At 34.4% G+C, this 25,735-nt stretch overlaps 1 protein-coding gene and 1 long non-coding RNA gene across 2 annotated transcripts; one reads left to right on the top strand and one right to left on the bottom strand.

Annotated features, from left to right (window-relative positions):
* Positions 1-10,478, bottom strand: LOC148783205 (uncharacterized). The gene is made up of 2 exons (XR_016050550.1): positions 9,966-10,478; positions 1-429 (listed from the first exon to the last, which is right to left on the bottom strand). It is a non-coding gene; the product is annotated as an uncharacterized LOC148783205 (long non-coding RNA).
* XTH8 (xyloglucan endotransglucosylase/hydrolase 8) lies at positions 9,845-24,354 on the top strand. Its single transcript, XM_006826428.4, has 4 exons — positions 9,845-10,125; positions 15,070-15,170; positions 18,991-19,193; positions 23,651-24,354. Exons 1-4 carry the CDS (start codon positions 9,942-9,944, stop codon positions 24,051-24,053), a joined length of 891 nt encoding a protein of 296 aa, XP_006826491.1. The 5' UTR covers positions 9,845-9,941; the 3' UTR covers positions 24,054-24,354.
* The last annotated feature ends 1,381 nt before the right edge of the window (positions 24,355-25,735 follow it).

The following is a 25,735-nucleotide window of genomic DNA, read 5'->3' on the forward strand; positions in this document are numbered from 1 at the left end:
TTTAGAAATAGAACATTATATCCCACTACTACATTCTCATTCTTCCACAAATTATACAAGAGAGTAGACCCTACAATACAGTATTCTGAAACAACATACATATTGATAACACTTTACAATAAACTTGAACTGCTATTACATTCAAAGAGACGCATACCCATTAATATTTATGACACATAGTAAACATAAGATACATTTGACCACCTCTGCCTTAGGCAATGCAGAGTTCAAGAGAAGATTTTGCAAGCTAGAGCAATCCCGGATCATTTCTTCTCAACACCAAGTATGCCTCTGCTTTTTCAATTTCATCCAACACAACATCCTCACAGAATCCAATTGACAAAATGGAAACACAAAGCTCCACACGCTTATGCACTATTTCACCAGACAACCTCAAAATGTTGATCCATTGAAACCAAAGAACGAGGGCTGCAAAACCAAAAGAAGAAAGTCTGAATTCAAATTCCAAAGGCACAAAGAATGATTGAAGTAAGGTCAAGAACTATAGGTGTCATGTTGACATATAGTGAAGAAACTAAATTGACATATGCTGAAGTTCTTGAACTAAATTGACATATGCTAAAGTTCTTGAGCTTATTTCACGAGTAGCACAACACCTTGTCCTCTAAAAGGTTTAAAAATTTCAAAATTGGAGGTCACCAATTCACATTCAAAAAATAGCACAAAAGGATTAATGAATACATGCAAATTATCAAGATGCTCTCAATATTGATGTAGCTAGAATGCAATATGCATTGGAGTACCCATATATCACTGATGTGATAATTGAGAGGCAAAAGATTGCAGAGTATATTACTGTTACAGAGAAAGACAAGACTATATTTGGCTGAAGAATGAACATGGGGTGACTTGGTAAGGAGTACATGACCTAGCATAAGAGACTTGTACCCATCATCCTAAAAAACTATCAAGAATTATAAGAGATACCAATCATCCTCGAAACTACCAAGAAATATGAAGTTTATGAACAAATAACTACCGCAATCAGACATTTGTTAAGAGAATGCTCAACCACAGAAGTTATGACAAATACTCTAACCTTGCTTAAAAAGGCATCCATATATACAACATGCAAGCATACATGAGTACATAAAATATTTCATACATAGATGCATAATACATAAGGCTACTTACCCTCAATGCTCCTGTCCCACTTCTCATAAGGCTAATTATGAGATGGAATCTTATACCAGACTTTCTGAATAACCCTGTAGTAAGAAAATAAAATGCTATATTTACATTTCATAATGCATTCACAACGAGTACTATCATATGGAAATTCTAATACATCTAGATTGAAAAGCTTATACAATGAAAATTATTTTGAATCTCAAGGGATGGATTATTACTTTTCATGAACGAATGATGGACAATTTCTTTTGTCATGCCCACTGCCCTGGCAAACTGCACATTTCTTAGACTTTTCGATTGGCTTCCATCCCTCTGATCGCGCTTTTTTTCTGGCATTTGGCAGCCGTCCCTTTGCCCGTGCTTATGAAGGATCAGGGACATTTTGGCAGTTGTAACTTCTATTTGGTGTGTCACTAGAACCAAAAGCTCCCTCTCATCATTGACATGAGTCATCGTGTCAACCTGTGGACGTTGCTTACAACCGAATTTACCATCAACCTCTATGATATCATCGTGTATTAAAGATATTACAAAATCATGAACCTCCACACGTTTTGACGCACGCTTAGCGAATTATCGAATAGAATGCAAGACATTGTTATATCGAATGGAGCGTGGTAGTGCAGATGTATCATGAAGTTGTTTGCCACTTTCATCAATAAAAACCCCCTCTTTACGACCTTTGACCAACACCTCATTATGTATGCTGGAGGTATTTCAAATATATTTTTCATCATAAAAATCTTCCAACACATTCCTGCAAAGAAGGCCCATCCTCTCATATAAGTGACAATTACAAGAAGCCATCTTGTCATGGGGATTGAATTCCACCAAGTATGATCTAGATCTAGTTCCCATATCTACCACCTTAAAAGTGGCAAGCTGTCCATTTTCATGAACTAATTCACTCATAAAATTTATACAGTTGGCAACTTCTTCCGCAAATATCTTCAAAATCTTTTGCGTATATATTTTTTATGCTTGTGACTCAAATAAAGAAGTTGTTCTTAAGATTGGAGCAATTTTAATGTCTTTTAAGTCGTTTTCCTTTTCTTTTCGTACCTTTTTATCTTGCACCTTTGCACATATTTCCATTAATGTACGTAAGCTAGTTTTGGATGTCAAGTATATCTTGAAATGCTTATTCATCCCTTCACTTATTTGGGTAGAAGTCATACTCGCTGTGAACCTGCCAGTTAAGTATGCATCCACCTATTGCATGCGACAATCATAAAAAGCTTAATTAGCCATTCATTACTTTCCAACTTATATTTCTCAATCATTAATTTCCATCCCAATTCAATTTCTTCTATTGTTGGGCTAGCTATACAACTCTTGAAGGAATTTAAAACAGAAGGATGCATGCGCAAGATATGAGATAGTTTTTCTTTAACTTTCGAAAGTATATGCCACTTACAGTAATGCTATTCACTCTTGTCAAAAACTTGTCTCACTGCGATTGAAATTGCATAGACTTGATCAGTGAGAATAGCGCCCGGTTGTTGTCTACTCATTGCTTCTAACCAATTTTCAAATACCCAAACAAATGATTCTACCTTCTCATCAAATATGAGTGCAAATACAAAGAAGGTTGTATTGAAATGGTGATTTACACCAAGTATGGGTGCAAAGGACATGCTAAAAGAGTTTGTTTTGTATGTGGTATTAAATGTAATCACATCAGAGAATCATTAATATGAAACTTTACATGTTAAATTTATCCATAAGATGTTGAGAATGTGATCATCTTCATCTAATTTCAATCTATAGAAAAAAGATTGATTTGATTCTTTCATTTTATAAAGCCATTGCATAATTAGACTACCATCTTCTCCTCTTAGTTTTCTTCTGGCACTAGCAATTTCATTTTCGATATCATTTTGTGTACATGTGACATTCTCGATCCCTCCAACTTGCTCTATGAATATGTCTTGCCTTAACCATTGTCGAACTCATTGAATTTATCAACTTTGTGGTATTAGACAATGTTCGGTGGCTCCGAATTAAATGTTCTTTCCTTGGACTGACTAGATCGTGATTGTGATCATCAATAAACCCAGTCACAACCCACTTGTTATCCGCTTTTCTATTGACTCCCAACTTAGCCTTACACCCACACCTTGATTCAGGAAGATCCTTTCCACTGACCTGATCTTTCACTTTGCGAAATCCTTCCTTAGAGAAAATAATTTCCCTGTGAATCCTTTCACCTTTATTATTATGGGTACTGCCCTTACGGATACCAAAACCTTTGGCCAATGTATAAGACTTATAGTCGTCAATTGCATGTTCCTCTGAAGAAAACTCCATTCCTAAACGCGGTACATTTGTTTCTAAGCATTTGGTTGAGGAATCAGGTTTTCCATCTTGCATTTCTGTGAAATTTCTAGGAGGGGTAGCAAGATAAGGAACTTGCTCCATGGGCTCATTGGTGTCACCCATGTTGTTAACAACTACGCAAGCGGGGGATGACACACAGTTTGAATGGTGTGGTCCATCTAAGTTTTTCAACCGAAAAGACAAGCTATATAAATATATGTATTCAAACAGTTATATAGACATAACAACACTCCTAGTAAACCATTGCTTCTAACCAATTGTAGACAACCCTTATTATTGTGAACTTAACTCCTAAAGTAGTAGTGTATGAACTTAATTCCTGAAGCAACTCAACATAGTTATATTCACATGATCAACATCAATATACAAAAAAGGCATACAACATTTAACATATCAAAATGTGCTTAAAAATGGCACATGGAAAATAAGGCAACTGACATTTGACATATCATAATTTTCTTTCAATAGCATGTGGATAGTAAAGCATGCATAAATCAGTAGAAGCGTTCGAATACCCAAGTGTTTGAATGGTGAACTTTTATATAATTGAATCACCAAAACATAACCTAGTTGGCAGACTACCAGATAAGAAACAGAGGCCATTTATAATTTTCCATAACAATAACTAATAATTCCATGCATTAACATAAGTTTAGCTCGTTTCCATAAAGAAGGCATCCAATTTGATCTAGAAACTGCAATTCATTGTATGTGAAAAACACAATCCTATAAGTATGGCGAGTCATAAAACTTTAATCATAGTTTTGTTGCTCTGTATAACGCATTCAATGACTGAAAAACCAAAACCCCCAAATGTGGCAAATATTTAGGGCGGATTTTTTCCTCTATTTTAAGAAACCAGCATAATGAATTGCATAAACAGTAAGAAAAATACCCTATTATTAGAGGACCCATCTAGTTATCCATAAATCAAAATATCCCTGATCATATCAGCTTCAAGGTTCATTCAACTACCAAAAAAATTTAAAAATAGAAAAAACAGAAAGGTCTTGCTTGGGAAAAATGACAATGAGTTTTAGAGAGCAAGAGAGAGGCATGTAACCCAAACCCAACCCCATATTTTTTTCACATGAAAAACCACAAAAAACAAGCCCCACATTGTCATATTGGATTTGGATTAAAATATCATTAATCAATAATAAATCAAACAATCAAAACAAAAAGACTGTATTCTTGCAACAATAAATCAAACAAATTGTTGAATGTGCTTACTTGTACTTCGAAAAATGGCCGCTTGTAGGCAGGATTCACCGTAAAAAAATGCAAGGAAAAAAAAGCCCTAAGATGAAGTTTTGGCAGAGAGAGAGATGGAGTGCTTAGAGAGAGAGAGAGAGAGGGAGGGAGATGATCTGCAGTACAAATCCCTATCTGTGTTGCCCGGTAGATGATTATGCAGTAGAGAGGGAGGGAGGGGAAACTGGGAGGCCCATGCTTAGAGATCTACAGTAGAGAGAGAGAGGGAGGGAGGGGAAACTGGGAGGCCATGCTTAGAGATCTACAGTAGAGAGAGAGAGGGAGGGAGATATTCCGTAGTAGATTTCACAGTCTTTGTTGCCTGGTTAATGATCCGTAGTAGAGAGAGAGGGAGTGCTTAGAGAGAGAGAGGGAGGGAAACTAGCGCTATTGGGTGAGAGAGAGGGAAATGTCTCAAATTTGAGACGATTGGTTCATCTAAAAAAGGCGGTCAGATTCAAGATCTCGAATCGTTACGTATAAGATCCCAATATGCGATGTCGCACACAATGGTTTCTCATATATATATATATATATATATATATACGAGCAAGACTTCCAAAAATAATGCATGCATGTAGAAAGAGAGATGTGGAGAGAGAGACATGAACTCCCTAACATTAAAGTATAGAGGAGACTTATGAGCTATTATGTTATAGGAACTCTATCAATTGTCGATTATTTTGTGATATCTTTTAATAATTAAAACAATTGTATGCATCAAGTATTCATTTTTTGTATATAGTACGCCAACCTAGAGCAACATAGCTATTTAAAAGCTCATGCTCAAAGCCCCTCTCTCCCTCTCTCTCCCCAACAGACACTCATTTCTTTTTGTTAGATTGTTGATCCAGATCAAGACCGATAGGTCATTGATCCACCCACTACTCCTCGTTTTAAAACACTACCTTGTAATAATAACATTTGGCTTTCTTATTCGTGCTTCCACAAGTGATGAAGAAATCCTAGTCATTGACTAGGGTTGACAAGGGGCCATTTGGCCAGACCGGGCTGGTCGGCCCCACCCTAAAAACATAGGACCTACGCCACATTTTGGGGCCCAAGGGCTAGGTCATGGCTGGATCACTGCAGCCCAAGGACAAGGCTGGGAAGGGCCAAGACCAAATGCAAGATAGGACCGGCCCCATTTTGGGCCACGTTTCGACTTAAGCCTGGGCCTATTCTGCTCAATTCGGGAAGGGGCATCTGGCCTGGCCCATTGCCACCCACGTTATTGACTTCCCCTTAACTTCTTATATCTCATGTTTCCTATCAATTCCATTATATTTTCTCTAAACCTCTTATATCTCATATTTTACATGAATTGTGCATATACTATGCTCCCACAGGAGTATACGATGAATCTACTCGCTCACGCAAAAGATCTATTTAGGAGGATTTTTTTAGACCATACAAGAATTACTAGATGATTATTTCTAAAATAGAAAATATGAATTTCGAGTTTTATTACACCCAGTTCTAGTCCTTCAAAAGTTAGACGGTTTCTATTTAATCTTGAGGCGTTACTCCCCAAGGAATAAATGGATAATATTACTCCCTAGGGAGTAGGAAATCTTTTGACATCCCATTATATATTGTCTTTGATTGATTTTTTTTATTACACGCGCTCTTTGTGATGCAAGGTTGTTGGATGGAGGGATAATTTGCAGAGAGAGCCTATAATTAAAGGTCCCAAGGATTACAGTGTGACCCGCAAGATGAGGGGCGTGCTTTCTGCCTTCATTTCAAAATCTATCTTTCTGAATTGGTAAATAAAATAAGGAAAAAGCAAGTTATTTACGTGGATTTTCACTCCTAGCCAGCTATCATACCGATGGCACTTTATTGTTTTCTTTTTGTAAAGCCATTCTTTTCCTTTTTCTTTTCTCTAAGTTTTGTAATTTTCTATGCAAATAATGTCACAATCATTCATGTGCAATAATGGTTCAATACGAACATGTTAGCTCGATATGTCACATGGGGTGCCACACAAACTTCCAGTACAAAAAAAAAAAAAAAACATTACTTGATCATTGGATGCAGTCATTGGACGATGAAGGGATTCTAAATCCAATGGCAAGCAAAGATTTCAAAAGATATTCAACTCCCTCGGGGAGTGTACTGTCGATTTACTCCCTCGGCTAAAACACCACTTATGATTAGTTAAGCTCAATTTTTAAGAATATAGCATCTTTAACACACAGATTAACTTCAATAAAATTTTTTTTCTAATTGTACCTCTAAGTACTTGAAAGAAGTAAGAGTGTCGTTTGCGTAGAGTCGAAGCTCTAAACAATCAAATTAGAGCCTACCTTAAAATAGTATCGAGAAATGTGGTTTTAATACCGTTAATATTTATGACAGCTTTAAAATATATTTTCATCTTTAATTATATAATTTAAATCTTCAAAAATAGTGTAGATCGAGTAGATCTATGAAAACTTGAAAATTGGCAGTCCAACAATGCTTTACAAGATGCACTGTTTCCAAAACTTGAAATCTTTTTTTTTCTCAGGTTCATGCATCTTGATGTAGAGATGATCAATTTGAATATTTGGGCATCAAACCAACCTATTCTCAAATTTTTGAGATGGGCTCTAATTTGATTGTTTAGAACCTCGGCTCTATACAAACTTTTTCCAAAAAGTAATGTCTCGAGATTCAATAGAAGACCACATAATTTTTTAGAGGGTCAGATCCTAGGGTTTATAAAACTCAAATTTAAAATTTTCATTATTTACAAAAATGCCCCTATAAAGGAATGAATCCAAGCTAAACTGGGTCTTGACATTTCAGAAAAAATATAAAAATATAATAATCATAATAATAATAATAATAATAATAATAATAATAAAATAATAATAATATTCAAATAATTCTAACAAAAGACCAAGGATATTTTCGTCACCTGATTTAAAATTTGCAAGTTGAAACTTGGAAACAGTGTTTGAAAACTCGCAGAGTCGAGCCGTACTCGCCCGGTTCGACTCGGGAATCATCTGCTACCGAGCCAGTTCCACTAAAAAATCGGACTCGATCGGTTCGACTCGGGAATCATCTGCTACCGAGCCCGTTCCACGAAAAAACCGGGAATCGCGGGTCTCAACGAAAAAACTGGGAATTGCGAGTCTCAACGAAAAAACCGGGAATCGCGAGTCTCAACGAAAAAATCGGGAATCGCGAGTCTCAACCAAAAAACCTATATTTTTTAGGTTTACACGTGGCACACATGGCCACCTTACGAGAGTGACATGTGGCCACACGTGGTAACTCACCTCACGTTTGCCTCACTCGCGTTTCTACACGCGCAATGAAGTGTCTATGACACATGACTTTATAGATAACCAAGCAACATTCATCCTTCGATGTTGGATAATTCTCACAAAAAATCATTAAAGCAAGATGATTGAATATATATTATTATAGATGCTACTAAAATCATATGTGCTGATGTGGCCGTGTTGGTTGACAACACCGATTTTTAGGTGTATGTCTTGAGTTTGAACCCCATAGCAAGCACCAAAAAATATTTTGAGTTCAAACCCCTTAGCGTACAACAAATTTTTTTTTTTTTTTGAGTTCGAACCCCTTAACGCACAACAAAAAAAATACAAAAAAAATTTTGTGTAAAAAAAAATAAACGAAGTCACAAAATACTGTTGTAAAAAAATAGAAAAAATATAAAATAAAAGGCTTTTCAAGATAAAGATAAAAAAGATAATACAACATTTTTTTATTTTTCTTGTAAAAAAAATACAAGGTAATATAACAAGTATTTCTTGCAAAAAAAATAAAACAAAAGGCATAAAAAAATAAAATGTACTTTGGCAACATCATTTTTTTATTTTTCTTGTAAAAAAAAATAAAAGTAATACAACAAGCAAAAAAACATGTAGTACAATATCTTCTTCTTTTGTCCAAAAAAAAAAAACAAAGATAATCAACAAGTATCATATTTTTCTTGTAAAAAAAAATAAAAGATAACATAATAAGTATTTCTTGTCAAAAACATAAAATGTATTTATTCATACAACTTAGGAATAAATAGTCTAATTATATTTTTAATTTTATAACATGATGGTCTTTAATATAAATTTAGTAATATTAATTTAAAGATAGGATTCATACAATGAGGCCATGTGAAATCTCTCGCTTTCTACTAACAATCTGTTCCACTAATTTATTCTAAAAGCCTAAAAATTAAAAAAAAATTGGTACGCATTCTAATAATTTCTACGTTGACAATAAAATATTTTATTTTATTTATTAATTTTTGTATTATAAATCATGTAGTGTACTATTTTTCTTACAGTTGTCAATAATATATTTTAAATTACATGATATTATAAAATATTTTGGATTTTTTATTATTTATATGATAAAATAATTATAAAATATTGTTGGTATATAATATTATAGTTAGTTAGGTTGTAATAATTTGGGTTTTTTAGCGGATTAGGGTTTTCCGCTAATTCGAGATTTTAGTGGCCAATTTTTCATGGATTTAGTCAACTCTTTATTGTAGTCCATATATGATTATATACTTAATCCACGATAATTCTATGATTTTTTTTATGTGATGTAAATTTAATGGTCAACATAAGTTCATACAAGGAAAGAACATTTCAATATTCATAAATTGATGAAAACAATGAAAGTTAATAATGCAGTACCCTCATTTCTTATTGGATTCATAAAAAACAACATTTATAATGAAATTTAATAATTTTTTTGAATTTTTTTAAAGCTTAATCAGAGTGATTCGGCCTGATTCTCGATCCAGATCCGAATCGCCGATTCGTCGATCCAAATCGGTTTTTGAGATGCCTGATCCGAGTCTGATTCGTTTTTTAAACCACTGCTCGGAAATATATGAAAAAGCAGCATATTACAGCTAAAGTGATTAGTCGCTCTCATCCGTTATGGTCTTTAAGGTTAAAGAAAAACAAAACTAAAAGTTTTCACATGGAATCTTCTCCGTACCTCCTCTCCCTTCCCATATGCTCTTATCATGAAACAGCTTTCCTCACAACAATTCTTGTCCCTCTGTCCCTTATTTGTGTGTTTATCTTTAGATATATCAACAATCAAAATTCTTAGGTCAAAATCAAGGAAGGCAAAAAGTCCCCATCCTTGTATATATCTCACCCCTCACCTCTGCAACAACCAAATTCCTCTTCTAAAATCAAACAAAAATGGGGAAGGGATCAGCATTTTACCTCTGTGTTGTCCTTGGAGTTGCAGGTTTCATGGCTGCCACCGCCGAAGCTGCCGACCTGTTCTCTTTCGAAGATAATTTTGATATAATGTGGGCAGAGGACCATTTCAAAGCGTCCGCTGATGGCCAGATCTGGTATCTTAGTCTCGACAAAGAAACGGGTAAGCCTTATTTCCTTTTTCCCCGAATTGATTAATTTTCCTTTTCCATGAGATAGAAACTGATGAAATTCTGCATTCATTTTATTCGAAATAGCGTGCTTCTTTCCGCATAGATTATTGCGTTAGGAATGTAGATCTGTTGTTTCCTCTGGATTATGAAGCTGGAATTTTGTAGAAATTAAGGTGGGTGATTGTGATGAAATTGCAATGCCTCTCATTCCAGTGATCTATTGAGAATTTCGGGCTCCGAGAAATAAAACAATCAAATAATGGAAGGGGTAGTGTACTAGGACTAGGCGCGGCTTTGACCAAAGTCCCAATACACCTCGGCCAAGTAGTCCAAAGTTGTGTACAGTATACAATTTAGGGCAGGCAGTTAAAAACAAATTCAAAAAAAAAAAATTATATAAATATAAAAAATCAGGAAAAAGTACATATAAGTGTGAATATAAAAAATAAGGAAAAGGTACATATAAGTGGGAGGCTCTAAACAATCAAATTAGAGCGCACATCAAAATTTTTATTAGAAGAAGTTGTTTTGATGCTCAAATATCCTCAAATTTATCATCTCGACCACATGATGCACGGACATGAGAAAAAAATGGATTTCAAGTTTTGAAAATAGTGGATCTTGTAATGCATTTTTGAGCCATCAATTTTCAAGATTTTCAAGTTTTCATTGATCTGCTTGATCTACACTATTTTTTAAGATTTAAATTTTATAACTAGAGATGAAAACATATTTTAAGGCTATTACAAAGATTTCCAGTATTGAAACTACATTTCTCAATACTATTTGAAGGTGCGTTTCACTATAAATTAGATTTTTTTTAAAAGGACACGGTTTTTATGAGTCCATGTAGAAATGAGTAACCTCATAATAATATATTTTTTAGATGATTTTTTTTATTTAATTTTTAAGGACATGTAATCTCTAACATGGAGATCATGAATATGAATAAATAAACAAATTTTGAAAATTTAAAATAATAATTCTATTAAGAAAACATTTGGACTGTTAGTTTCAATTTTTTTTAGATGGACCACAAATTTGCGTCCATCTTTAAGATGGATGCTTTATACCTTGGCACCGCATATTTTAGAAATGCAGTCTTGCCTCACATGAAACAATTTTCCTTTTTTAAATCCATATTTTCTCTATATTTTATGCCCTTAATTTTAATTTTTAAAGGTATTTTAGGTCCAAAATTACTTTCAATACTTTATTTTCTTAGGGCTTTTGGCCCCATGATGGACTTAGCCGATGATTCAACCAAGTAAGCCATTGTGCCCTGGCCGAGGGGATTCCCAGCACACTACAAAAGGGTATTATTACAGGGGAATGCTTACTATTTGATCTCACCCACATATAAATTATATCCATCCCCACTTTTCACCCGTTCGATGTAAATAGACGGTTAAGACTGCTCATGTCACAATGTCACGGCAAAACATTGTTGGACTTTTTTTTTTTTTTCTCTACAAAACATTTTTGATTGAAATTTGGGGCATCCTATCTTCTTATTGGGGCATAATTGGCCTAAGGGATTATATACAATGAGATCATTTAGCTTTGGTATAGGGAGGTCACAATTACTTACAATCATCCGATGCGAAATTTGATAGTTTGGATGTATCACAAAGTTCGAAAAAATTTCTTTTGAATTTTGAGGTTGGTAGATGAATAATGCAGACACCCAATTTCACATCCAATGGTCAAGATTAATTGTAATCACCTTGTATCAAAGGTAAATAGTCTCATTATATACTTTTCCATGACAAAAATATATATAAATAAATATTTCTCAATGATCAAAGTACCTACAAAAGTTCAAAGGGTATTCTGGTAAACTTTTGTCAAAGGAAATATTTTCGCATCAAAATGATTTATAAAATAAAAATTAAAAATAAAAGAATCTCAACTCTCAAATCAAGATCTAATGTTCGAGAGCCAACTTGTTATATTGTGATCTCAACCGGATACTCAAATCTGAGGGCTAACATCAATGTCATATATATATATATAAAATTGTTTTTTTTTTTAGCACATTAGCACACGACATCCATTTCATGCTGAGAGCCATTTTAAGAGGGGATGAAAATCAATTTTGTTTTAATTCGAAAATTTAAAAATTAAACAAAACTGTCTTATGTCCTTAATCTAGGACAACTTTTTCTTTCCTAAAATTCATTGCTCTTATTCAGACATTTTTTTTATTTAAAAGGTAAAACATATTTTAAAGGTAAATCATGTTTGTCGTCCTTGTTCTTAAATTTATTTCACCATTTTTTCACTTGAAAGAAAAGGTAAAACATATTTTAAAGGTAAATCATGTTTTTCGTCCTTGTTCTTAAATTTATTTCACCATTTTTTCACTTGAAAGAAGAGGAAGAGCGTGACAAATTTGGAGCAAAATAATGCATTTTGGGGAAGGTAATAGCACCCTGCGTAGATGTCATTTTGATCTATAACCAATGGGTTGGGGTTGTGGTGGTAGTACACATGAGCCTCATGATGTCCATTTTCATTAATGGATTCAAAATTTATCTATTTCAAACAATGAGTAAGGACTCGAGTGGGACTCGTATATAAGCATGTTTGATTATACAGAGTGTAAGATTTCAAAAGGAAATGCCTGAGCCAACTACTGCGACGATTTTTTACTAGTGGATTTTCATGTGTTGTGAATGTAAATGTAATGAGGGACAGACTAATAATATAAAAATTTGTAAAGAAAAAGAAATAAAAAAATATATTTTTAATATAAATATAAGAAGATAGATAAAAAAATAATTAAAAAAGGAAGAAGCCAAAAGATATTCTACTCCCGTGGGAGTAGAATGTTCGTTTACTGCATCGGGTACAATTCCAGGTAAAATTAATTTTAGGACCTCAGATTTTGGGGATGCAACCTTTTAAACCCATAGATTAACCTCAATAAAGAAATCTCTTAATTGCACCCTTTATACCGTTGAAAAAAAATAATGTCTCGAAATTGAATTGAGACCATCCAATTTTTTGATGATGAGATCGAAGTGCTAGAAAACTCAAATTTCAATTTTGTTTTTTGTTTTTTTTCTGAGAATAATCATATAGTGATTCTTTGGTGGTTTCTAAATTTTCATATTGAAAACTTTTAAGAAGCATTTTAAAGTTGTTAAACTTTTTTTTAATAATTTTCAGAAATTTTTAAAGCTTAAATACCTTCTAAACTGTAGGAAAATGAGTTCTCAATTAAACTTAGAAGAATAAATAAATAGAAACTAAAAATAAAGAAGATTTTAGGATTAGGGTTCCATTTAATTTACAAATAAAAAGGAAAGTTTAAATATATTGGAAAAGGAGAAACCGATGGGGGTAAGTCTTAAACCCAAATGATTTCCTGCTTCTAATTGAGCATACTGTCTGTTTGCTCCCTTGGGTAAAACCATGGTAGAAGTATTTTGAGGACCCAAAAATCTTGGGGATGTAACCTATTGAACCAAGTGGATTGAGTTTTTTTTTTTCCCAAACAGATTGTGTATGATCCCCAAAAATTAACGTCATGAGATTGAGCAAATAAACTTACTCTTGAGCAAATAAACTTACTCTTGAAGAATATTAAAATTAATCAATTCCCAAAAGTAAAACTAGTATTTAAAAATATTTGAATAAAACTATCTATCGTTAAAAAGTGCACAATATCGTCGTGAAACTTTAAAATTTCTTTTAAAAATTGCTCATACATGATATTTATGAGTGTAAAAAAATCATAATCTATTTTTTATCCGCATTTTAGTTTTGGTAATAAAGAGTTTCATACTAAAGATATTATTATTCAAAAAATCTGAAATTCTTAGTAAAAAGCCTTAGAAAAAATGCAAATCACAGCACAGGATTGGACCAACGTGCTAGATAAAAGAAATTAGAGAATAGTAAAATTTAACCAACAAAACAAATTTAAACCTACTTTTTTTTCACTAAGGAAATGTATAACCACATCATAGTATACGATACAAGTGATACGATATAGAAAAATAGAACTAAGAATAATAAATTAAAAACATGGGCCTACTCTTTCAAGCAAATTGTAAGTAGTTTAGGTTAAAAGATAAGAGAAAGATAGAGGTACTTTCAAGGATTTATGAAATTTACGATGATGGTTCGACCTATGATATTTTGGGAAAACTTTCACGCACTAATTTTAAGAAAACTTTCACGCACTAATTTTAAGAAAGAATGAAATTTCTTATAAATATGGGAAGTTGAGAAAAATTAAGAAGGTGAGAGGACAAAAATATAAGAACTGGACAGTATTTATAGAAAAAATAGAAAGGTATAAAACCTTTGATCCTATTCAATATGGAATCCATTTGCACTACAGCTTCTGGTCACTTGCCCTATAACTTTTTTAGGGATGGGGTCCTCATTTATTCTTGTGATTCATGTCTACCCCTTAACTTTAACTCAATATTATAGTAAGGACCCGGTTTCTATACAGACAAGCCCGCATATGTCGAAATGCGAGCCTCTTAATAAATCTATTTGTGAGATGGATTTTAAGATTTAATTTTTAAGGACATGTAATCTCTAACATGGAGATTATGAATATGAAAAAATAAATAATTTTTAAAGACTATAAATAATAAAGTAAAAAAACATTTGGACCGTTAGTGTCCATTGTTTTTAAATGGAAAACCTACTTGCATCCATCTTTAAGATGGATGCTTTATACTTTCTTGACCGTATATGTAGAAATGCGGTCCAGCCCACATGAAACAATTTTTCTTATAATAATATAATAATATAGATAATTGAGGAAAATGACTCCGGGGGACCTTCATTACGTAAACCGCATTCGCTCTCCAAATTGGATTTCTACCGTTTTGTAGTAGAAGTATATATTCCAATTATGTATGATTCATTAAACTATATTTTTGTTTTTATGTTATGTTTAAAATCAGGATGCGGGTTCCAAACAAAGCAAAGGTATAGATTTGGGTGGTTTAGCATGAAACTAAAGCTGGTTGGAGGGGATTCTGCTGGCGTCGTTACGGCTTTTTATGTAAGTCGATTGGAATTATGGAAAAGTATACAATGAGAACATTTATCTTTGGTAGCAGGCCTGGTCTGGCCCAAACCCAAACCATAATGTTATTTGGGTCCAAAATTTGAACCCATACCCAGACTCGAATCGAGTATATCCTTCGGGTCCCAGGTCTATTAGGGTCCATTGCTATCCCAATTCACTCCCTCAATTAACCGCTAGGGTATTTCCACGACATTGAATTTTAGGGATGTATCATTACCAACCTATTTATGCGCTAACTAAAAGTAAATGTATTTTATAAGTGAGTAAAATAGGTAGCATCTTAAGATTGAATTGAAACTTTCCAAAATTTAGAATGTTAGATTTAAAGCCTCGGTTTCTATGTTACCAAGTCGGCATATGTAGCAATGAGGGCCTCTTAATAAATCTATTTTTGAAATGAATTTTAAGACTTAATTTTTAAGGACATGTAATCTCTAACATGGAGATCATGAATATTAAAAAATGAATAAATTTTAAAAGCTAGAGATAATAATTGAAAACATTTGAACCGATAGTTTCTATTGTTTTTAAATAGAACAGCTACTTGCATCCATCTTTAAGATCGATGCTTTAAACTTTTTGGACCACATAGATATGCGGTCCTACCCGCATGAAAAATTTTTCGTAGATTTAATTGTTTAAGAACTCTAAGCATATTTTATCTTTTTATGAAAATACTTATCTTGTCTTTCTAAATTGCATCGCTAAATTTTAGATTAAAGAATTCTCCTAAATGCCTTTTTTGCCCTGGGGAGTACAGATTGTGCAAATCCTTGGAAAACATAAAGGTCCTCGTGACTTTTCCCAAATCGGACCAAAACGAGGTTTTTGTTACGAGAAACTAAATTCAATCCTAAGTGATTTAAACGTTATTTAGTAAATATCTTGTTAAAACATAACTTTCAAAAACATAATTGTTTTTTTTGTTTAAAATTCATTAGAAACTCCAAATTTTTCAAAAGATCTTCAAAGAATCATGTTTTTTTAACAAAACTGATATAAATGTGCATTTTACCTATTATAAAAATTCTTCTAATATTAATAGCCTCATTTTTCAAATTGAATTCTTCACTGCCTTTGTTCATTTGAAACTTTTGAATTTTGGTTTTGACGAGCTTACTAGAATTGGGATTAAATTAATATTCTTGATTGATCAAAAAATTCCAACAAAAAGTCCACCAAATTATCCCAAGAAAACATATTCCCCTAAGAATGCTATATTACAAAGATCTTTACCAAAGAATTGTATTTCATAAAAAAAAATACAAAGTTAAAGAAAATGTAACCTGATGAATAATCCTTTTTCGTTTTTTTTTTTTTTTTTTTGAAACAACAACATCATTGCATAGAAGAAAATTTAGGTAATTGGAAATTATGAGTGAGGATCAAATATTTAGATTTTTCTTTCCACTTATTGCTTTGTACAATTAAGCCTTTTGTTTCCTTTTCTATATATATGCTTGAAATAAAATCATTGTATATTTTGTATGATGACAGTGGACTACGTATACCATGTTGTGTTTAATGAAAATTTCGACAAAAAGTAAGTTAATTAAGACCCAAAATGCTCTACCAGATATAAAAGTATTGCTCAATGACTTTATTGCATCCCCACAATAACTACAAATTTTGATTTTATTTAAGCCACCTACACATATCTAATTTTCTCACTCATTTTTTCTTGAGTTATATTCAAAATATTTTAGCATGCTTAATTTTTGGCCATCCATATTTTTCCCCAACTTTTTGCCTCCCATTATTTGAATTAAAATTGATTTCCTTCTTTAGTTTGCCAATATATTATTATTTCCCGACTTGCTAACAATAATTTAAATATCCTTGAACTGCCGTGGAATTCTTGGAATAATGACCTCATCCTAAGGTAACAAAAGATGTTATTTAAAGCTTTTGGGAAGTGTTTGATAAAATGAAATTAAATGCAGACATTTGAAAAAAAACAAAAAGTACCTAAATATATAGGCAATAGCTCCAAAAATCGTATAAATTGGTGCAATTTCCAAAGTTATGAAGTAATTAATCCCTACAATAAAAATCTATCGACTCACCTCTGAGGATAATACCCTCATTTTAATGCTGCAATAAAAAAAATGTCTATTCTTGACCACGTCAACTCCTAACATGTGAGACACTTATCATTTCTCAGTCTTTATGAAATTTAGGGCTTTTTAAGAACAAAAGAGGAGTAAAAAAATAAAGTTGGTCTAAAAAATTAGAAGATATAATCAATAGAATCTCTATATTATAAGATAGGTTTTAAAATATTAGGTCTATAAAGAAATAAAACCTAAATATAAAGTGTACGAGGATATTTTCCCTATTTTATTCTTTAACTTTGGCCCTCCCACTTTTTATAGAGGGATAAATACACTCGTTTGCCCCTCTTCTAAAACAAAATATTAAATCTTCTCATCTCTCATCTCTTTCTCCTTTTTTTTCCCATGATCTCTACCCTCCTCTCACATCCTCTAGTTGAAAACCCAATATATTCTTCTATTGTCTCACATTCTCTTTCTGAAGAATGTGAGAGGAGGCAAGAGTTAGTTTGGGGTTTCTAAAGAGAATATGAATGGAGTCAAAAATCAGATTTCTATAGAGAGAATAAGAAGGAGGCAAGTATGGGATTAGGTTTCTAAAGAGAATATGATAGAGAATAAAAATATGTTAGGTGTTAGAGAGAGAATGTGAGAAGAAAAGAATAACATGTGGGGTTTTTAGAAAAGTGTGTGATAGAGGAAAGAGCTTAAAAAATCCACATTGGATTTTAGAGAGAGACAAAGGGAGGGAAGAAACATAAGAAAAAAAATGTACATGACGAGAAAAAAAATGAGACCATTTCAAAAAGTGGGGCAAAGTGGTCCATCTATCCATTTATAAAAAAATAGGGGAGCCAATGTCAAAAGTAAATTCTCAATGAGTCTATTGTCTTGAAAATCAAAAAATCTAATATGGCTTTTTTCTTAAAAAACCCTAGAAATTTATTCCCAAAATACCAAGTTTCATGATTCAAAATGCGCAAGAATATCCTTATCAAATTCTTTTGCATTTTTTTTTAGGAGAATTTTCCTAAAGGGCTCAAATATCTTACAAAATCATTGAAGGGCTGAAAAGATGTCAACTGCCACTACAAAGTTTACTTTTCAAGTATCATTTGGCAAAAGTATCTCCATAAAAATTTGTTAAAAATTTCCGAAATACTTACCCCTACTCAAAATTGAGTAACCTCCTAAATTTTCTATAGCAAAACTATGAAAATACTTTTGGTTGTTCAAAGTTGAGAAAACAAAACTACTAGATAATTAAAATACTATCGGTTTTGTATTGCTGACCCAGTCAACTAGGGTATTTTTGTTACTTTGCACTTCCATATTTTCAACCTTAGACAACTAAGGATATCTTTGTATTTTAGCTCGAACCATTTAAGTAGGCTAAAATTATCAAATTATCCCAATTTGTTCAAAGTACCCAACCTCAAATAGGAGTAGATTGAGAATTTTTAAATATTATTTTTACAATTACCTTTATAAAATGAAACTTAAATGTAAACACAACAGTGGTGAGTGAGATTTCTATGAGCCCGTCAATAATTTTGTAAGATAACTTGAGCCTCTAAAATGATATTTACTTTTTAAATTTTGAATGAAACTCTAGACATCATAATACCGAAGCTGACCACCTAGACCTCCCAGGCCCAAAGGCCATGCCTTGCCCTAATCAAACACTTCCCTTAATTAAATTGGGTATAGTTTCTAACACTAAGTTGGTGGACATACAGATGTGCTCAGACATGGGGGCTGGGCTAGAGAGAGACGAGCTAGACTTTGAGTTCTTGGGCAATAGGAGTGGTGAGTCATACATCATACAAAGCAACATTTACAAAGGAGGGGTTGGAGGTAGAGAAATGAGGCACTCCCTTTGGTTCGACCCCACTGAGGACTTCCACACCTACTCCATTTTATGGAACAACCATCACATTGTGTAAGTTCATTCCTTTTAATTTTAATTAGTATTTTAAAATATTTATCGGTGGGTGGATCGCCCACATTACGATCTCGGTCTAGATAGGGCGATCTGGCCAAAGAAAACAAAACGAAAAAAGGTTATTATTCCGTATTACTTAGTTGGAAGAGCTGAGTAGGCTAGATTGTGTGGCTTTGACAATAGCATTGGAGGGTGGAACTCTCTTATTGTGTTTTTCCCTTCTGCTAATGTTAAAAAAATAAAAAAGATAGCATGTATTTATATTGAATATGTTACAGAACTAGATTTATGGTTATTGCTACTATTTGGCTCTTCAGTAGTATCGCATCACACCATTCATGGGGGGTTACAATCATAAAGGCCAATTCCATGAAATGTGTTCTTGGTGCCATGCAGTGTTTTAAAATTCTCGGATTGGTAGATCGTTCACTTACAGATTAGTGTCAGACCATTAGATCAGCGATTCGGAGTGGGTCCAAATTGGTGATCTAAAAACATATTTAAAAAAAATAAAGTGAATTAAAAATTGAAATAGGATTTTTGGAGGGGGATATTTTCAAGGACCTACAAAAATTAGATAAGTGAAAAAAAAAAAAAAAAAAAAAAAAAAAAAAAAAGGAAGATGGAATTTTAGGAGGGAAACAAGCTAGGGTCCACATAATCCCAAAACTGGTTCTATCCCAATCAATTCCCATCCATATCAGTTATACGGAATCACCGGGTTTTAAAAATTGGTGTTATAACAGTCAACATGAGGGCATTATGACAGTCAACATAGAATGTAGCAACTTTCAATACATGGGGTATACCTACCTTAAAGTGAGTGATCCTCCTTGTGTGAGGTTCAAGGAAGAGAGGGAGTTCAAAATGTGTAAAAAGATAAAAAAAGGAAGGAGGTAAAGAAACAGGAGCATGCTTGTTAAAACAGAGATAGAGAGAACCACATTCCACTCTATACAGAGAGAACTGACTTTAAGGAGAGAAGGAAATTGAGAAAAAGCAGTTCAAATAAGATGTTGCTTCTTTTCTCTCATCCTCAATGTTTGTGATTGCATTCACTAGAGGATTCAAAAACTTCCACCTTGCTTAGGACTTACTGAGCAAAACTATTCGGATAATTCTCATGGTTATCTTGCTCCCTTACTCAAGAGGATAATACTTTTCCGATTTACTTGTATAAGAGCAAAAAATATAGCGATATTTATATTGGGAGAAAGAGAGGAATTAGAAAAAGTGCTTGAGCTTAATTGGTTAGCACTTGACAATTTGCAACGCTAGGTCCTTGGCTCAATTCTACCAAGGGTAGGGGCCTTCTCCCCACTGACTCACCCAAAAAAAAAAAAAGAGGAATTGAGAATGATAAGGCATGATGCTCTATTCTCAGTTGCATATTTAATTTCCATTATGCTCGTTGGATCTGTTATCTAATATTGGTATTAGAGCCAATATGAAACCTAGTTCTTATTATTCCTCGAGAAAAATCCTAGCTTTTCATTGGTTTTATTCTTCGCCTTCTTTCTTCCAAAATTAGGGTTTTTATTCAGTTTTACATGCCTGCAGCTTGTTGATCTGCTACAAACAAGCCATGTCTAGCTCCATATGCTGGCTATGATGGCAGGGCCATGTCGACCAAGCTTATGCATGACACAAAAACTAGTCACATGCTAGGCCGCACACTAGTGCTTTGTGCAGTTTGCTACACTAGGCCATGCACTTTGAGGCCTCATGGGCCACACAGGCTGTGTCGGCCTCGCGCACTACATATGGCTTGCTAGGTGCGAGGCCTCAAGCCATATAAACTTAGCCCCAATCTCTTATAGCACTAGGATGTTGTGGGGGCCCGATCTGCATGTGCACATGTGTAGGGATGGACCCCTAGATTACAATATGCGACCACGACTAGATGCACATTCACATATGTGAGACCAATATTATGGATCATTTATTTATTTATTAAATATAAATGGTGGGAATAGATGGTCGGATGTTATGCTAAGACATCTGCCCCTCGAACCACTAATGCCCAAACACCTTTCCCTATGAGCCACTTATTACTGAAATTGCCTCAAGCATGGGCGTGCAGGTTCATTTATATCTTCTCAAGTTCTAGAAGCTTGACTCTAGCCTAGATTTTGAGCCCAATATCAAAATGGTATTTCTAACATCTGATTTTAACATAAATTGATTTTTACAAATACCTAGGTAGTACTTAAGTCTCAAACATCATTAACAGATCATCCAACAACCAAGTAACTCTTGCCTTTTATTCTTTTGAGCAAGGATGGCCTCAAAAAACCACCTACCTAAAGGAGAGAAGTTGAGGGAGTTTTTCCTATGTATCATAGGAAAATGTAGATCCATGGTATTCGAACTTAGTAGGAGTGAGCCAGCAAGTAAAGCTAAGCCACAACCCAAGGCAGATCCATTGACTGAGACCGGGGCACCTACAAAGGGTGAGTCCCGGTTGTGCAAGAACATTAAAGGAGTAAATATGGGAAAATTATAAATACCCCGAATTGGTACTTTCTAGGCATCCACCCCCCCCCTCTTGCGGCTTATATTGAGATTGTGCTAGTCCAGCACAAAATGTGCAAGAGAGAAAGGAAAAAATGTGGGTTAAAATGAAGATATTTAGTACCAAAAAAGTCAACTATTTTTATTTGGAATGGGGGTGTTGAATAACAAACAAACAGTTTCGGGGTTCGTAGTGTGGTATCAAAAGTAATGGGCGGAGAAAAGCATAAAAAGTCTAATTTAGGAGGGTATCTATGGCCTTCTCAAGATTATTCGCCGGCATTTTGAGATAATGATGGGCTGGCAAAGGGTTGGGCCAGGCCCAGCTAGCCTTGGCCAAACCTGGCTTGGGTTCCTTTAGGTTTGGCTAGACCCTGGCTAAAGTAGCCCTGACCCCTAGCCTAGGCCGCGCTAAATAACCCAAAGAAAACAAATCGAAAACAAAAAGGAAAAAAGGCGTCGGGTCGGGTTGGGCTGGCATTGTTGTGGCCGTAGCCCAAGCTCAGCACGCCCCTTATGCCGTGGTGGCTCAGCGCTAGCCTTGATCTTGGTCTACATTATCTAGCCAAGGAACTAGTCTTTTTGGAATGGACCAACTGTGCTGGACTGGGCCAAGCAACCCATTGCCAGGCCTACATTCACTTGATATTGATCGTCGTACCTTATTCCGAGAGGCCATGAATTCCTCTACTTGAGATTAATGGATATCTACTATGAAAGATAAGCTTAGCCCTGTGGAGCAAAACCAAGCATGAGAACTTGCCAACTTGTCGCCTAAAAAGAGATCTGTTGGAAAGAAGTGGGTCCTAAAGATTAAAAGTTGATTGGATTTTAGATAAATATAATGCTGAATTAGTGGCAATGTTTCACTCAATAGAAAGAGTGGACTATGATGTGACATTTCCTTCACTGGTAGGATCTGCCTCTACTCGCCTAATCCTTGCAATCATCTCATAAATGGACCTAAAGCTCTTCTTGACGGATTTTAACCATCTCATTGAATTTTTCTCATGTAATTTTGTCGCCACCACAGCAGCTTGGCCTCCTGACCTCCTCTATCAGTCATTGCACAAACTTGCAACATCTCAAGCGCTTTGGGAACAAGCCTGCTGTAGTACTAACTAATGCAAAAAAAAAAGGACGCTTTCACGATGTGAAATGAATTTACAAATAGATATCAAAGAACTACAATTTTGATTAAAAATAATGTTGGAAGCTTACATGCCATTCTTTTTAGCTCTTTGATGAAAAAATTACTCCAAAAAAATAGCAATCCAACTCTTCTCAAATTTCTCATCTGACTCCTAAAATCCCAAAAACACACCCCTTAATCCTAACAATTAAAATCTAAAGAACTCAAATCTATTAATCATATGCTGGCATCAAAGAATCTTCTTTTTTTCCTGCTCTCAGAGTTTTAACAATTGTATCATATGTAGAACGAGAGGCCATTGAGCCTGAGCAAGCCACTCCTATTTGCTTCTTATCTGAATTTCTTTTTTTTTTTTGTATGTGTATTTCTTACTTGCTCCGACATCAATACTCATCCAAGCGAAAAACTTAGTAAACAAAAAGAAAAAAAAAAGAAAAAAAGAAGAAAGAAGTAAGCATAACCAAAAAGTTCAAATTTGGATGATAAAAGTGCATGAGGAAGATTCAATCTCAAGAGTGGACACAAACCGCCCAAGAATTTGGCACTTCTAAACTTAAAGTCAACTTTCGCCTTATGTTAAATTAGGTATCTAATGATCTAATGCATTTTCCAAATCCTAATATCCTAAAATAATCTTTCTAAACTGCTAGAAGAGCAAGTGTTCACTTTTTTTTGTTTGTTTCTTTAATATTCTTAATTATCTTTATATTTTGGGGACTTCCTCACCAAGTTAAAGCACCATATTGGTTCTTCTCTTCCCCTTAATTTGGCTCTCCCCTTGCAACAGGTTCTTTGTGGATAGGGTGGCCATTAGAATCTACAGGAATACAGAGGCATCCAACGATGCATTCCCGAATGAGAAGCCAATGTACGTCTTCTCAAGCATATGGAATGCTGATGATTGGGCAACACGTGGGGGCCTCGAGAAGACAGATTGGAAGAATGCTCCATTCGTATCGACGTACAAGGATTTCCAAGTGGATGCATGCCAGTGGAAGGACCCTTACCCTGACTGTGTTTCCACCACCACACAAAACTGGTGGGATCAGAGTGAGGCGTGGACCCTCTCCACCTCCCAAAGGGAGGATTTCAGTTGGGTTGGTCGGAACCTCATAATTTACGACTATTGTCATGACACTGATAGGTACCCTAAACTTCCCAATGAGTGCATCAATTCTCCATGGGATTGATTCCATGCCGAAAGAATAAACAATGCTTCTGCACAAGTGGATTCGTAATTATAGAAGAGGAAATTGAAGACCTGTTACTTCGCTAGTTTTGGTTAGAGCAAGGGGCAAGCCTTTATAAATAAGAAGATTATTTTTTTCCCCTCTTTTTGTTGGCCATGTCAGTGTCAGGGGTGGGTGGAATATATAACAAATATTTGTGATATGAGATATGAGTAGCTTCCTAAGGGAGGCATAGGGGTGAAAAATGGTATTCAGTGAATTATTTGATTTTATCTAGTATTATGCCATATTCTTTGATAAACATTCATTCCGGTACTTGAGTAAAGTTTTCGGATTTTAAATTTTGGTAGATACACTCAAGAATCACCAGTATTTTTAATAAATAAATAAATAAATAAAATGGATGTTACATTCTATTACGGGAAAATATCTTTATAACCCCTATTTTTTGCTTCCATTTCTCAAGAGACCCTAGAATTTAAATTATTTCTTACGGCATAAAGTCTCTATCTTTTCTATCGTTCTACCCCTAGAACCTTTGACCATACATTATTGACCTAAATATTTTGTAAAATGACTCCATCTCTATCTCTCTCAAAACTCCATATCTTCCCCTCTCTCACCTCCCTCATCCTCCTGTTCTCTCTGATATTTGGGCAATAGGAACAAGTAATCTTCTTTAATATAAAACTAACCATCACCAAAACTTCCTTCCAATTCAATCCATTCTCTCTCTCTTGACCGACTACTTTTTTTTCTCTTTCTTTCTCTATAACATCCATAAGCCCACTTTGAGGTGGATGGCTGTTGAAATTTTTACTTTTTTTCTCTCTTTCTCTGCAACATCTATAAGCCCACTTTGAGGTGGATGTCTCCTGAAATTTTTAAAAAGAGGGAACATGTCACGCGCTCCCTCTGATATATGGTTTTTTTTCTCTCTTTCTCTACAACATCCATAAGCCCACTTTAAAGTGGATTGGGCCTGAAACTTTTAAAAAGAGGGAACATGTCATGCTGCAGCATCTATAAGCCCACTTTGAGGTGAATGGATCTTGAAAGTTTTAAAAAGAGGGAACATATCACGGCCTCCCTCTGATATATTGGTTTTTCTATCTCTTTTTCTACAACATCCATAAGCCCACTTTAAAGTGGATTGGGCCTGAAATTTTTAGAAAGAGGGAACATGTCACAGCCTCTGATATTATGGTCTCTTGGTTGTACAGTCGTGGAGATGGCTATAGGGAAGGTGCCATAATTACAAGTAAAATTCATCGAAATTTCAGATTCCGGCCTTGATTTTCTTGAGAAGTGTTTCAGGCGAGAGCCATCACAAAGGTTGACGGCTTCTCAGTTGCTTCACCAGCCCTTTTGTGTCTGCATCCTCCAACCAAACCCTTTTTTCGCCAAGGACTGTCTTTAGCGAATCATCAAATTTTGATTTTTCGGGAGACCTTAAGCATGATTATGTCATTCACAACCCAAATCAAATGATTAAAATGCCAAGGCCTCGACCAAAAGCAATGGACTGAAACCCTAACAAGTTGCAATGGTTTTGGCGAAAATGAAAGAAACAAAATCCTAACAAGTTGCAGTGACTTTGATGAAGGACAGACAATTGACACCCTAAAAAGTCACAGAGCTTTAGAAGCAAAGCAGAGGATCAAAACCCTAACAAGTTGCAA

This window comes from Amborella trichopoda, chromosome 2, assembly GCF_054954075.1.
Source record: "Amborella trichopoda isolate Santa Cruz 75 chromosome 2, AtrichopodaSantaCruz75HAP2 v2.0, whole genome shotgun sequence".
NCBI classification, from domain to species: domain Eukaryota; kingdom Viridiplantae; phylum Streptophyta; class Magnoliopsida; order Amborellales; family Amborellaceae; genus Amborella; species Amborella trichopoda.